Source organism: Capricornis sumatraensis, chromosome 7 (genome assembly GCF_032405125.1).
Source record: "Capricornis sumatraensis isolate serow.1 chromosome 7, serow.2, whole genome shotgun sequence".
In the NCBI taxonomy this organism is placed as follows: Eukaryota; Metazoa; Chordata; class Mammalia; order Artiodactyla; family Bovidae; genus Capricornis; species Capricornis sumatraensis.
In genome coordinates this window covers 100,108,450-100,124,632 of record NC_091075.1, presented here as the reverse complement: position 1 = coordinate 100,124,632, position 16,183 = coordinate 100,108,450, and the positions used below count along the sequence as shown (strand labels likewise).

General features: G+C 36.3%; 1 protein-coding gene across 16 annotated transcripts in view; it reads left to right on the top strand.

Annotated features, from left to right (window-relative positions):
- The window catches only part of SEC31A (SEC31 homolog A, COPII coat complex component), a 59,646-nt gene continuing 43,463 nt past the window's right edge, over positions 1 to 16,183 (top strand). For 13 of the 16 annotated variants that reach the window (XM_068975044.1, XM_068975042.1, XM_068975043.1 and 10 more), the window contains exons 1-6: positions 23 to 101; positions 9,014 to 9,096; positions 9,764 to 9,887; positions 11,177 to 11,375; positions 13,823 to 13,918; positions 14,763 to 14,903. In XM_068975044.1, the coding sequence (XP_068831145.1) occupies positions 9,018 to 9,096; positions 9,764 to 9,887; positions 11,177 to 11,375; positions 13,823 to 13,918; positions 14,763 to 14,903 (639 nt within the window). In that variant the 5' untranslated portion in view covers positions 23 to 101; positions 9,014 to 9,017. Of the gene's footprint in view, positions 102 to 9,013; positions 9,097 to 9,763; positions 9,888 to 11,176; positions 11,376 to 13,822; positions 13,919 to 14,762; positions 14,904 to 16,183 lie in introns of all 16 variants that reach the window. The other 3 variants (XM_068975045.1, XM_068975040.1, XM_068975036.1) reach the window with 2 other exon arrangements.

Genomic DNA, 16,183 nt, shown 5'->3' with positions numbered 1-16,183 from the left:
TGGAGGTGGCCCCGGCCAGGAGGAGGGGCGGCGGCGAATGCTGGGAGAGTCCGACTGGCGCCGCGCTCACGCAGGAACCGGTCTCCGGGGGTCCCCGCCAGGTGCGTCCTCTTGTGCTCTCCTGCCCTCTTTGCGGCTCCTGGGGCCTTCGGGGAGAGCCCAGGCCCACGCCGGTATCCCGGTTTCGGTCTCCGCTGGTCCCCTCCAGCCTGCGGCCCGGTCTCCGGCGGCGGCGCGCCCGGGTCTTCGTTTCGGGCCCGGCGGGACAGCGCCTGGTGTCACGGCTGCTTCGGGGATCGCGCCGGCCCGCATCCGCCGACGTTTCCTCCGCTGAGCAGAAGCGCCCCAGAGGCTTGCGCCAGGGTGTCCAGCCGGGGCGCGTAGCAGTCGTCTGAGGTTAGGAGACCTTTGGACCCTGGTGCACAAAGAGGCGCGGTCCCCAAGGGCAAGGGAAGGAAACAGACCTCATCAGCATTGCCTTGGTTGACTTTACTTTGGGATTTTTTGTTATTATATGAGCGGTTGCCAGATTTAAAGGTTCGTAGGTTTTAACTACGGGCTTCTGTCACTTAACTGGGATTGTTTTATTTTAAGGGCAGTCGCCGCCGGTCGCAGCCTGTATCTCGAAGGAAGTATCATTCAGTGTTGTATGTTTTTGCTACTGGTTTACTATAATGAGAGGTTAAATTACCGGGGCAGGTGTAAAATAAATCAAAATGTTGCCTGGGCTTGTGGGCATTGTAAACTTTTTCATAACTCGGGGAACTAATTTTACCCAGGTCTTTCTGAAGTTTCAGTGATGGTCTTTTACAAATCCTTCCCGCGAAACTGTCTTTTCTAACACAGAAGACTGAAATTGATTGTCGTTTTGGGCAACTGTAACTGTTTAATAAGCAGTTAGAGCTTCATCCTTGAATCATACTATCTTATGTTTTCTGTACATAACGACTGTTCTAGAGTTGGCTAAAGTTTACTTACCTTTTCTCAGTGATTCTTCTGTGCTCCTGTTTTCTCATTTCTCCCTAATTACAGCCCTGGGAATGGTTTGTAGACCCTTACAAACTTTTGGATAAGTTGAAGTGTTTTTGTTGTTGTGGATTTATGTTACGCACATCTAAGGTTATTTAGGAAGTGTCAGATTTGAAATGGATTTCCAATTATATAACTTAATTTTATATAAGCAAGTTATTTTCTGAAACCAGTAAGAACAGAAAGAAATTTGTAAACTATAAAGAGCAGTGATTCTTAATCTTTTGGGATTTCTCTCTCTTTTTTCTAGAAGTATTTGTGATTTTATTTTGTTTTCTGATGTTCTTTTGATATTTACGTATTTATTTCTAAATTTTTATTGGAGTGTAGTTGCTCTACATTGTATTAATGTCTATTATGCAGCAAAGTGAATCATTTATATGTGTACCTGTATCCCCTCCTTTTTGGATTTCCTTCCCATTATAGGTCACCACAGAGCATTGAGTAGAGTCCCCTGTGTTGTACAATAGGTACTCCTTTCTCCTTAGTTATCTGTTTTATCCAGAATATCAAGAGTGCATGTATGTCAATCCCAGTCTCCCAATTCATCCCCCATCCTCCTCCACCCCCACCCCCCCACCCCCGCCCTTGGTATCTGTAAGCTTGTTTTCTAGATCTCTGTCTCTATTTGTGCTTTCAAATAAGTTCATCCGTACCATTTTTCTAGATTCCATGTATAAGCGATATTATACATTTGTTTTTCTGACTTAACTTCACTCTGTATGACAGTCTCTAGGTATATCCATGTCTCTGCAAATGGCATAAAAAGGAATTATTTCATTCCTTTTTATGGCTAAGAAGTATTACCTTGTGGGCTTCTGAGGTGGCTCAGTGGTAGAGAATCTGCTTGCCAATACAGGAGATGCAGGTTTGATCCCTGGGCTGGGAAGATCCCCTGGAGAAGGAAAGGGCAACCCACTCCAGAATTCTTGCCTGGGAAATTCCATGAACAGGGGAGCTTGGCGGGCTACAGTCCGTGGGGTCCCAAAGAGTTGGACACAACTTAATGAGTAAAGAACAGCAATGACATTGTATATATCACTCCAGTCTCTTTTAAGGATCTGACGAAACTACTGGATCATCTTCCTGGAAACACGCACAGACACACATACAGGATTTTCTGTATAATATCATGAGGTTTATACAATTCTAATGAGATTCTTATAAAATGATATTATTAAATTATTACATTGTTTTTCTAGAAATGTCATAATTCTTAAATAGATTAATTTCAGGGACTTCCCCGGTGGTCCAGTGATTAGGACTCCGGAGGGCACGGATGGAATCCCTGATTGGGGAACTGGGGATCCCGTATGCCATGTGATGTGGTCCAAAAGAGGGTTAATTTTAGCTCAAAAAGTTTTGTTGTATTAAGACTGCAGATAAGTGTGACACCATTTAGTTCAATGACCAGCGCACAGTTGCATCTTTGATTTGGTTTTGGCTGAGTGAGATGAGCCTAGACAGTAACATTAAATAAATTCTCTGGAACAAATGTGCCCATGCTAATGAGGTGTCTTGTCCACACAAGGTGAATTTTTATCAGCCACAGTGGCAGCCGGGTATTGTGTTTCTGGTTTGGGAGTCAGAGTTTCCAGTTCTGATACCTCTTTGACTTTTTACTTTCTGAGGTTTAGTTCAGTGCTCCATGTATGATAACATTGTGAGGTTGGAGCTGTTTAGAGGTTAGTGCTGTTGGGTTTTAGTGTTGCTTCACAAAATCAGCTTTTAGAAAATGCAGGAGGAAAGTTTCATTTCACTGCACACAATTGTTGCGGAGAGAAACTTGGATGAATAAATAAAAGTTGTGGTCTGGATCATAAATTTTCTTCAGTAGATGTATTCTTTTGAAGATTCACTGGGGTAAACATTTTAAATGGTGACTTTTGTATTAGCTGCCGTTCACAAGCATTTATTTACCAGGTGCCAGGCACTATTCTCTGTGAATTCTCACAGCAAACCTATGGCGTAGATGCTTTTATTATAGTCATTTTACAAATGGTTAGCCAAGACACACATAGATAAAATTACATACCAAAAGTCAGAGCTAGGACACGTGGAACTAGGATTTAAACTGACAGGGTTGGCTCCAGTCTCCATATCTTAACCGCTCTTCTTTTGGTGCTCTCTTCTGGGGGCATGTGTGAACAAACCATTGTCCTTGCAGTTTTCTTTTGATATTTTCGCAATGATTGTGTTCTGTGTAAAATAGTTCCGAATGAAATAAATCTGTATGTTGTGAATTCTAGTCACATACAATATTGAAAAAAATTACATAGAGAATTCCCTGGCAGTCCAGTGGTTGGGAATCTGTGCTTCCCCTGCAGGGTGACACAAGTTTGATCGATCCCCTGTTCAATTAACTAAAATCCCACATGCCACACAGCACAGCCAGATAAATAAACTGAAATAAAAATATGTCATTAAAAACTACAGAAAGTTTTTAAAGCAAGTCTTACTTGGGAAATTGACATGGTTTAATCTAAGACTTCTTCATATTTTTAAGGAAACTAGTTACAACTAAATGATCAATTGTAAGAGAAGGAAATACACATGTATCTGATGAAGCTGTATTTTCATAGTATTCTTAATAGTTTTGAGAATGATTGTAGCTTATGATATTTTTGTTTAATTATAGATTCAAACCGCTTAATGTAGTTCAAGGCCATTGTTGTAGTATAGTATTTGATTTTTTTTTTTCAAACAATGGTATTTAAACCTTATGTTCAATACAGGTTATTAAGTGGAACTGCTTCTGATGGCACATTGAGTACTAAGGCCAAGAAACAGATTTTATAAATGCTTTGAATTCCCTCTTCACTCTTTTATGTTCTTGTAAATTAGTCTCTCTCTTTCAGTAAATGTTACACATTAACTAAATGCTCCTGAATTCCTGTAGCCCTTGTACCTTTCTTCCTGGAGATACTGTAATTATATTCAACTGGGTTTAAATATATATATATGTGTGTGTGTGTGTGTGTAGCTATTTTGTTTTCAATATTAGAAATTATTCTAAAGGCATTTTAGGAAACCTTTTTTTTTCCCCCAAGCAGTACTTTCCCACTTTTTAAATAAGAACGATCCTTTAAACAGTTAAGAATTTAAAAATTAAATATTTTACTTAAAATTGGTCTTTCTAGCGCATCAGTCTTTTTGTATTCCTGTAAATATAGACATTGAGAATCAAGCAATGCATATCTCACCCTGTGTGAAACAGTTTTAGATCCAAAAAGGGTAAAAGTTGTAAGACTTGATTGAAAACAAGACAGCATTTGTCGATTTGGTGAAACAAGATGACCAAACAAGATGAAACAAGTTGCTAAAACAGACAGTGGGGAAATATGTAAACAGTATGTACTAAGAGAATGTTATAAAGTTTTACCAAGATAAATGAGTTGCTTAAAGTGTGGTACAGGCAAATACAAAGAGTTTAGATCGGTGTCGATGGGATCAGTGGAGCAGGTTTCATGAAGGAGATGGGACTTGAACTTCTTACTAAAAACTATTGACTGAGACGAGAAAGAAGGCCTTTCATAGAAAGAAAATAGGCCTCTTTTTTACCTCTTAGAAAATTGTGGGTTTTTTTTTCCTTTTTTCCTTCACAATAATCTTAGGAAACTAGCTGTGCACTTTTCTTGATTAGTCTCATGATGATGATAATCTTTAAAGTAGTTAGTGTATTAAAATGCTTTTTGACTTATGTGCTAGGCATTGTGTTTGGACCTCTGTAAAATACATTTCTTTCATTTGAACGTCACAACGTCCCCTGAGGTAGTCACACTTATCCCCATCTTACAAGTGTGGAAATTGGGGCTCAGAGAGATCAAATAATGTGTAAAGGTGTCAAAAGTAGCAGAGTCAATGTTCAGGTTGAAGGACCAGAAGGACCAGAAGTCAATGTTCAGGACCAGAGGTCCTGCCTCTTTGTGGTGTTATTCAGCCTCCTAATTCACCCAGTTTGCCGGACCTCGCCTAGTTTCTAAAATTCATTTCTTCTTCCCTTAATTTCATCTTGCATTGTAGCTTCTTTGCCATTCATTATTTCTCCTAAATTTTAATTTTTTTTTTATGATTAAAATTGAATACTTGAGCTTGTAACAAGTAAGAGGCTGGACTCGAGCTCACTTCTGAGTTCAGATCTTGGCTCTGTCCCTTGCTGGTGTGTTCAAATTATTTAATCTTTCTGTGCCTTCCTTTTATCATCTGTTCTTCAAATGTAAACAACTTGACTGTGTAAGACTCCGGGCATATTTTTAGTCTAAGGCCCTCTTAAGAAAACTATTAGAGGATGAACTTCATCCTCCAGAGATGAGTAAGAATACTGGCAAGAGTGCTGTTGGAGAACATTGAGTATATTTAACTACTATGCACCTGAGGCTGAAACCAAAGTGGGAATAAGGAGGAAAAGATAAAATGTACATGTTACATATCTGATGATGTAGAAATTGGTCATAAAACTAAAAAATTGAGAGAACTGGGAAGCAGGAAGAAAATTGGAGGTAGAATAAATTTGTGGATTGCCTGATCTGTAATGTCTAGGAGTCAAAGGACATCATTTAAAGCTGACAAATCAGTTAGTAGAAGTATAAGTGTATTTAACAGTACAAAGGTAAACACTGAGGAAGATAATACTAATGATTATAACTGTGTACTGCAAGAGAGGCAGTAAGATTATATAAGCTGATTCTGTTAGTGCTCATAGTAATTAACTGTGTAAAGAAATGAAGGATTAATGGTATTAAATGGAAATTATCTAAAATTATAGTTACAAAGATAAGACCAGAAACATACATTACAACAAATCAGTGCTCAGGGAAAATTCAAGGCCTAAAGAAATAGTAAAAATGAATAAGTGAAGCATTTAACTAAAAAGTTAGGAAAACTTTTAAAAAGTGAAACTAATAAGTAAATCCTAAGTTTGACTCTTTGTAAATACTCAGTGAAGCAGGTAAGTCACTTAGCTAAGCTAATTTTTCAAAAGAGGGTGGGATAAAACATGAATATCATAAGGACTAATCACCACACACAGCACAAATTAGAAGAAGCATGAGTCTATGTTTGAGTCTAAACAAATAAATTAGAAGATTGTAAAAAAAAGTACAAGAAAGGAATATCATGGGAAAATATAATTTACAAAAATGACCTTGGATAAAGAAAATTCAAATAGATCAATATCCATAGAAGAAACAGAGAAAATTACCACTTACCTTCCCTTCAAAACACCAGACCCAGATATCTCATAGGAGAATTCTGATAAATCCTTAAAGAAATAGTAATTTCAATGTTGTTATTGAAAGTGTTCCAGAGCATGGGAATAGAAGAAAACCTCCCACATTTGTTATGAACAAGTATAACATTGATACCAAAACCTGACAAAGAATGTACAAAAGAGGAAAACTATCGATTAAATCTCATTTAGGACTCTAGGAATGAAACTCTTTTTAAACAAAATCTAGGAGCTCTGTAGTAGAATCATGGTCAAGAGAAGTTTACTCATGGTATGAAAAGATGATTCAGTATTAGGAAATCTGTTCGTGCTTTATTTTGTTAGTAAACTGAAGGAGAAAAATCATATGGTCGTCTCCAATTACCTAATGAAAAAACATTCAACAAAATTTAACACCCAGTCTTTATGAATAGCGTTCAGTAAGATAGTAATCAATGGCTATTTCCACATACATGTTTATATACATATGTATATTTATTTACTTGTACAGATGTAAGTGTGTGTGGACACACACTTATCTATACAAATATATGTATATATATCTCAAATTCCAAAACCATGCCGAGTGGTGATACGGTAGGCTTTCCCACTGCAGAACAGGACAAGACAAGAAATAGCACTGTTATCACTGCTGTTGAGTATGATACTGTTAGTCCTGGCTAGCTCACACAAGAGAAAGATATCAGAGGAGTGACAATGTGAAATGAGGAGGTTGGCTCTGTTGGCACATGGTATGAATATATATGTGGAAAACCCAACAGAATCTACTGAAACACTACTCCAGAAAGAGAATTCAGTAAGAAAGCAGGATTAAAAATTAATGTAGCGAAATCATTAGCCTTCATTTAACAGTGAGATCATAGACATAATAGTGGAAGGAAAAAAAGCCACATTTACAAACGAACCAAAAGGTGAAATACTTAGGGGTAAGCAAACCCAGTATGTCAAAAAATTTCAAACAATACTGAAAAATAAAAAAGACGGCTTAACTCTAAAGACATGTTCTTGATAGGAAGATTCACCGTTCTGTCAGTTCACCATAAATTAATTTATTAATTTGGTACAGGTTCAATAAAAAATACTAACATGTTCTTTTTTTCTGGAATTAGACAAGAAATTTTCTGATTGTTTAGTTAAAAAACAAAAAATAGCAAGGAAAATGGGTGGGGATTATTGAAATCATGTTCATGTAAAGCCTCAGTATTTAAAGTAGTGACATGCCTAGCATGTAAATACATGGGCATAAGGAATGGTAATCACAGAATAAATGTAAAGGAATACTGAAATGTAAACCTTAGCCTATATCCTGATATGTACAGGAATATAAACCTAAATATTAAATCTAGAAATAAATACAGGAAGTTGGTACATGATAAAGGTGGTATCTAAAGTTAGTAAGAAAAAAAATTCAATAAATGATTTTGACGTAATAAAAAATACATACTTTGAACATATTCAATACACTGCATACCAGGATATATTTCAAGTGGCAATATCCATCAGAATTAAAATTACTTTTATTCTTTAACCCATCAGTTTTACCTCTGGAAAACTGTAGCTTTCCTTGTCCATAAGTGAAGTAACATGTATGTGTGACCATTTATTTCAGCATTGTTTGTAAAAATAATAGCTCAGTTGATAAAAGAATCCGCCTGCAATGCAGGAGACCCCAGTTTGATTCCTGGGTCAGGAAGATCCCCTGGAGAAGGGATAGGCTACCCACTCCAGTATTCTTGGGCTTTCCTTGTGGCTCAGCTGGTGAAGAATCTGCCTGCAATGCAGGAGGCCCCGTTCAATTCCTGGGTCAGGAAGGTCTGCTGGAGAAGAGAAAGGCTACACACTCCAGTATCCTGGTGTGGAGAATTCCATGGACTCTACAGCCCATGGGGTCAGAGTCAGACACTCCTGAGCGACTTTCACTTTCAAAAACATTTCGGGTGTTCCTCAGTAGGAGACTAAGTAATTAAATTAGGGTACATCTGAGAGTGGAATACTGTGCCATGCCAATTCATTTATGTAAAATCACAAAGTTGTTTCTGTTGGTGGTGTTTTGGCAGAATGTGGGATCTTAGTTGCCTGACTAGGGATTGAACCCGCACCCCCTACATTGGAAATGTGGCGTCTTAACCATGGGACCACTCGGGAAATTCCAACAAAGATGTTTTTAATACTATAGCACAGTATCTCCTGAGTTTTTCTACCAAAGTAACTTGCACATAGAATATGTAAAATAATAGCATATGGGATTGTAGCTTGGAGTGACCATTTAAAAATTTTTTTCTGCTTTATCTTTAAAATTCTTTGGGTTTGCTATATTCACCTCTGTCTTAGTCTGCTTTATTTAAAATTAGTTTGTCAAACTGCTCTTATTGTTGAGCGGTCCTGCTCCAGGAAAGTGTACCTTGTGCCTTCCCGTAGCCCTGCTACACTGCCACCCATCTTATCTTGACTTGAGAAGCATACTGTATGCCAAGATTAATTAGCCACGTGCTATCCCTGTTTTTGCACATTTCCTTCCAGACAGATTTTTCAACTGAAGGATGATAATCTGTAAACAGAATAGCCCTATACTTGTCTCAATTTAACAAGTTTCTTGCAAATGGTCCACATTTCCCAACAAATGATACCTAGACCAATTTGATTTATTGGCATTCCAGCATTCCTATTAATGTATTGGGTTTGTCCAGTTTATTTCCATGTTAAAACACGTTCCATCTTACATGTTTATTATATTTCTATGTGAAATGTTCTCTTTAGCAGGATGAAGTTAAAGGAAGTAGATCGTACCGCCATGCAGGCATGGAGCCCTGCACAGAATCATCCCATTTACCTAGCTACAGGTAAGCTCAACAGAGAGAAGACAGTATGAGTCACCTAATTTCTTCTTTTCCACATCTGACTTATTTATACTTGTCCTTTAAGATTCAGGTCAAGCTTCAGCTCCTCTAGAAAGCCTCTCCTTTCCTGATGAGATACATGCAAGCTTCCTGTCGGCTGAGTTCAGTGGCCTTCCCATATGCTTGTACAGCATGGTGTTAATCATGGTCTATTACATTTACAGCGTCTTCCTCACTGCAGGACCATGCTCTGTCTTTATTCCTCTGGTATTAAGAAGCACAACAGATAAAATGTTAACAAGTTAGTAAATACCAATTTGAATGAATGAACAACAGTTTTGATGCTCCATTTTTATATAAATAGCGTTGAAATTATATCATTTGTGACTATAAGCATGGAACTGTTCTTTCAGAGATTTTATCTATAGACTTAAAAAATTGTCTGCACTACCCACTCTTACAAACATCATATCTGAGCCTTGCATCAGAATCTTACTGCTGTGGTAATGTAAGCATCTGTTCAGTGGTATACGTGGTGAGATTTCAGTCGTTAATGTAGCATTCATGAGTGAGATAATTGAAAAACAAGCATTTAATTTCTATTTTGTATGGTTTTCTCTGAGTCTGTCTGTTTTTGCATGTGTAGTTACCATGAATATATTTTCTATAGGAACCTCTGCTCAACAACTGGATGCAACATTTAGTACCAGTGCTTCTCTTGAGATATTTGAATTAGACCTTTCTGATCCATCCTTGGATATGAAATCTTGTGCCACGTTCTCTTCTTCTCACAGGTATGAGATTCAACCTGAAATTTACATGATTATTTGATTATATGTTGTGGTTGATGCCTAATGTGTCTATAAGTGTTCCATTATGAACTTGTAAGGAATACCATTAGTGACATGTTTTGTGAAAAAACATGAGTTGTTTAGGCAGAAGTTTAAAAAGTGTCTATATATGTTCTGTTGAATTTCCTTTTTTTATGGACTGCTGTGTGTAAGAAGGAAAGCCTCTAGTTTCTAGTATTGTTTTCCTCATGATACAGTAGAGTTACTTTCTTTTGTTTTTGTTAATCTTACCTCTTTACAGAAAAAGGTAGTCATGACCAGAGAAAGTAGTTAGATGAATATTAAAATGTTAATAGTGATTTTCTTTGAATAAAGGTTGCTTTTTTCCCCATCTACTAATGTATATTTCAAATTACATTTCACAGAGAATTTTATTGACATGGTTTCTGATACGATAAGTATTTAGATAGGTAGATTTCCAAGTACTTAAGCTATATAGAAGGATACTTTAATTTCAGTAGCAAAATGTGCTTTATAGCCTAATACCTTGGCAAATTTTGGTGAAGAGATTGTACCTTGGCTAACAATACAGTTCAAATCATGGCGTCTCCCATGGGATGGCTTATAATCATCCAAGCCCTCCCACTGTACTGGGAACCCCAGATGCCTTTCATCTGGCAGTTTTTCTACTCAGTACCATTGTTATATATCTCCATGCCACCTCCATACCAAATTGTAATCTTTTATTCTCCACCAGTGGGTGGAGAATTATGTCATAATAGACATAATTTTGATATCACCTTTTTACTGTCAGAATACATTATTTTTCTTAGAAAATTTCAGATGACTCCCTTAACTGCTTTACTATTTAACAGATGACATGTTACTGAGTACTTCTGTAGTCAAATAAAATCTGGGAAAGTGGTTGATTAGCTCTATTTTATAAATGAATCAAAAGCAGCTTAGGGAGATTAAGTAACTGGCTCAGGGTCTCACAGATTCTAAATGGTAAAACCATTCTTAGGCTCTTATCTTCTGACACACAAATCAAGTATACTTTGTTGTATTAGCTGTACAAAAGAGTTTTTGTATCCTTCAAGGTTACAAAATGAAACATGAGTATGAATAAAAACTAAAATGCCATTTCACCAAGTTATGTACAGTTATCAGGAATAGAGGAGAAGCAGTGTTTTTGGTGTATTTATGGAAAGGCTTAAATGTATAATTTCCAAATTCTTTTCTAAGTTTATCTGACTTCAAAAAAGAGTATATTTGCTCATTTTCTTTTAAAGGTACCACAAGTTGATTTGGGGACCTCATAAGATGGATTCCAAAGGAAATATCTCTGGAGTCCTGATTGCAGGTGGTGAAAACGGAAATATTATTCTTTATGATCCTTCTAAAATTATCGCTGGGGATAAGGAAGTTGTGATTGCCCAGAATGACAAGCATACTGGCCCAGTGAGAGCATTGGATGTGAACATTTTCCAGGTTAGACTTTTGACGTTTATTCATATTTCTTGAGATACGTGCTGCCTATTTGAAATAAGTATATGACTCTACTGTGCCTCAGTCTTGGAGAAAGCTAAAACCGTGCCTGTGCAGGTTGATGAGTGAGTCTATTTGTATGAAGAATGAAAAGTTCAGAGCTGGCTTCAGCGTGAGTAATACACTAGCCCCAGGGAAGGGATCAGGGTGATGGGTTTAGTTCTAGAAGTCTGGAGATGTCATGTCATTTTATGGACATTTTAAAAATATTAGGCACCTCAGAGGTTGAAGACCTAGTCTTTTTAAGTTTGTCTAGGCTACTTCCCTGGTGGTCCAGTGGTTGAGACTCTGCATTCCCAGTGCAGGAGGGCCTAGATTTGATCCCTGATCAGAGAACTAGATCCCACACGCTGCAACTAAAGACGCTCCATGCCACAAGTAAGACCTGGTGCATCCAAATAAATAAGTAAATAAAATAATTCTTAAAATTCAAAAGTTTGTGCTAGTTCAGCATTAGGCTGGTGCTGTTGTGTGTGGGTTAATCTGTTGTTTTACTACTGCTAAATGTATTTATGTCAGAGATTACTACTCTATCAAATAATAAGATATATATATAAATATAGTATAAATTTAATGGGCAATTAAGAGTCTTTGTACTGTTGCCATTGTAAGCATTACTGAATGTTAATTGTAGAAATGTTAAATGGCAGCCCACTCCAGTGTTCTTGCCTGGAGAATCCCAGGGACAGGAACCTGGTAGGCTGCCATCTGTGGGGTCGCACAGAGTTGGACATGACTGACGTGACTTAGCAGTAGCAGCATACATTAATAAAAATCTTGAGTTAGTAGGATATTTGAGTATAATCAGAAAATAAATATTATCTTAAAAAAGTTTGATAGTTATTTTTCTTGTATTATAAATAGATATTTTAGATACAGAAATACAGAAACCCAGCTTCTTCATTTTCTGTGGTTTGTGGTGCCTACTCTTTAGATTAGATAGCTAATTTCCAACAACTGCTGATTTTTGGTTCATGTCTTATATCATAGGTGGCTACTGCCATGGAATTCCTCTGTTTTCAGAGTTGTATGTCATTTGTTATAGTAGATTAATGAGAGTGAACAGTAAAGGATGAAGGTCAGTATATGAACCTCATTGTCTTCCTGGACCTCATATCACAATTTTAGGGTCTTTTTGATCCGAAAGGTATACAACATAGTTTACCTAGAAATACTACCACCTGGCGCAAGATGGAGCATACATGAAATAGAAATAGGTGAGGACAGACACAGAAAACAAGTTTATAGTTACCAAGGGGGAAAGGGGATTGGAGAGGAATAAGTTAAGAATTTGGGATTAGCAGATATAAACTACTATATATAAAACAGATAAACAGCAAGGTCCTACTGTATAGCACAGGGAACTAGTAATATAGTCAAAATCCTATAATAAAATAAACTATAATGGAAATATATATATATATATAAAACTGAGTCACTTTACACCAGAAACTATAGTTTTGTTTATTTATTTATTTATTTATTTTAATTGGAGGCTAATTACTTTACAGTTTTGTAGTGGTTTTTACCATACATTGACATGAATCAGCCATGGAGAAACTATAGTTTTTTAATTGAAATAAGTCAACTATACTTCAGTTTAAAATTTTTTAAAAATAAATACATGAGGATTTTTACTAGTCTTATCTTGATCCAGCTCCAGAGGCTGTCTTTGAAGTGCCTGGTATAGACACCATTATTTTAGCATTCAGCTATTTGAAGCCAACAGGGTGACCTATTTTTGTCTCCCACAATTGGATTCCCTTCCAGAGATCCAAACCACAGGCAATAATCACCATATAAGAATTTATCCATTTAATTATTTTATTAGTGTCTTATATTGAAATGGCAGTAGATGTGTTATCTTTTTTAGTTTAATAGAGTTCTACAATATGTTTCTTTAGAAAACTGATTAAATTTCAGATTGTTATATATAGTTTTTAGGGGTTCATGCATTTTGGTTTTTTTAATTAAACAGAAAAATTATATGCCTTAAAACTGAAAGATTTTTAAAATTAATTATTTTTAACTGAAGGATAATTACTTTACTGTATGGTGTTCAGCCATAGGCTTACCCATGTCCCCTCCCACTTGAACCATACCTCCCACCTCCCTCCCGATCCCTCCTCTCTAGGTTGTTAACAAGCCAGTTTGAGTTCCCTGAGTCATACAACAAATTCCTGTTGGCTATCTATTTTACATACCATAATGTAAGTTTCCGTGTTACTCTCTCCATACAGCCCACTCTCTCTCCTCCCCAACCAGCCATGTCCCTGGCTGTTCTCAGTGTCTGTGAAATGTACAGATCTTTCCAGCTCCAAATTGGGTTATTCTGAATTCTCTTCATTATTTGTAAGTGCTATTTATTTGTTAATTCTTTCTTATTGCAGACTAATCTGGTGGCCTCTGGTGCTAACGAATCTGAAATCTACATTTGGGATCTAAATAATTTTGCAACTCCAATGACACCAGGAGCCAAAACGCAGGTATTACATTGATTTCAATGTAATCAAAAGAACCAAAATTGGTTTTTCTGCACTTACTTGTTTTTTTCACACAAAGTATATCTGTTTAAAATCAGTGTTTAAATGTCATTGATTTTTCTTTACCATGATCAAGTGTTAATAAATATGTTCCTAAGAGTATCAGCAAGTCCTTAAACAGGAAATATTTAGTACTTGCCATCTCCCAGGCACTGTTTGAGGTACTAGACTTGTGGTAGTAAATAAAATAGTCTTTAAAAGGTTTTCTAGGTATAATATTTTATGTAATATAGTGTTCTATATTATATAGTATTTTAGCAATATCCAACCTCAGAATAAAAATCATAGAGAGGAAACTTACTTAAAAAAAAAAAACACACCCTATTTCCTATATAATTCTAATAAGCTGAGAAAGAACAGACATCTCCACCTTCTTTACACTGTATTAACTATTCAGTTTGAGTGGCTGTATAACAGGCCCTAACATTTTGGCGATCTGAGAGGTAGTGTAATGACAGTATATGGTTTTCTAGGTCTAGGCTGTAATTTTTGCTCTGCCTAGATGTCTGTCACATTGACTAGCGTCTACTTTGTGGTCCATTATCTTCCATGGGGCAGTGGCAAAGTAAAGAAACAGTGCTTGATTTGTAACAGGAACTTAGTAAGTGGCTGGTGAATAGACAGGGTAAAGTACTTGAACTGGTATATACCTGAGATTGAAACTGCATATGTTGAGAACTTAAGAATATAATAATAAATTTATCCATTTTCTAAAAAGAAGAATTAGATTTTGTAGTTAAACTTGATTACAGTTGGGAAATGGTTCTTAGTAGTTTATTCCTTACAGCCCCCAGAAGATATCAGCTGCATTGCATGGAACAGACAAGTTCAGCATATTTTGGCATCAGCCAGTCCCAGTGGTCGGGCCACTGTGTGGGATCTTAGAAAAAATGAGCCTATCATCAAAGTTAGTGATCATAGTAACAGGGTAAGTATGTGATTGATTTGTGAGAAACATGTTTTGTTTCTGCTGTAGCTGTTCCTGTATTGTTTGTCAGAGTTGGCAACAAATCAGATTTCTATAAAGTCAAATCCTGTTTTCTGATGGACCAATCATGTTGGAATGAGAGGTTGTTTTTCCCTTTGGGGAAAATAAGAAAATCCCTACTAAACCACATTGGATATGTTAATGATGAAGAGAAAGATTGGTTAATCAAAGGAGTTATTCCATGATACACTAGTTGTTTTGCTTTGCCAGCTGTTCCAAAGCATTATAGCAACTAGAATGTAAAATTTTTCCCTGCTAGTAATTTTATGACTATGAAGCTGCAGTTTCCAGACTCCTGGGTTCCTCTTTTCTGATTAGGCAGTGCTAAAATGAACTGGCATTCTTCTCCCACTTGCTCAGTAGACGCTGTTGTCTAACACCTTACATTTTAACCTTACAGATTCATTAATATTATGCCATCATATGTTATAAAGTAATTTAGACACACTTTAGGGCTTGCCTTATTAATTTGTTTTTAATTACTGTTTTTAGTTGGACATTTAAAAAGTGAGTTTGCCTAAATCAGAGAATGCATATATAATTTAAAAACAACAATAGCAATGAGAAAACATTATTTATAAGAATATTTCCTCAAGGTATTGTTTTTCAGTGAGTCAGGAGTTTTAAAACAAGTTTCAGTGGAATAAAGTACACAATAAGCATTTCAGTCACCTTCTAGAACACTTAACAGGATCTGAGCTTCTAAGTATTTCTCAGTAATAATGTTAATTTATCCCATATGAAAATTTAAACAGTAGTTGTTGGTTTAGTCACTTTATCTTGATTTTTCTGATAAAGTAGAGGAAAGGTATTAATTTTTTAAAATCTTCTCATCTTCATTTCTCTAAAAGTATTAAATTTTAAATTTATGTAAAGCTTTTCCCCTTATTACAATTTTGACAGGACAGCTCATTTGTGGTTTAGAATTACTCTGGCCTGGAATGATTTGGTGTATCAAAGGATTGGTTGAATTGAGAACATTTAAACTCGTTTGTTTAAGACCACTGTTTAAGAGTGTTTAATAGAATTTAATAGTTTAGCTGGTTTTTAAAAAACAAATTTTAAATAAATGGAAATAATAAAATAATGACTACATAAGTAAGAATACTTTTTTCATAAGCCTGAGCTGATGTTTTCTACTATTTGCTTCAACAAACATATATTCCTCGTGTTCATTTTGGCTTTTCATAAAGTAGTGTGATTGATAAGATGTGAGCCTT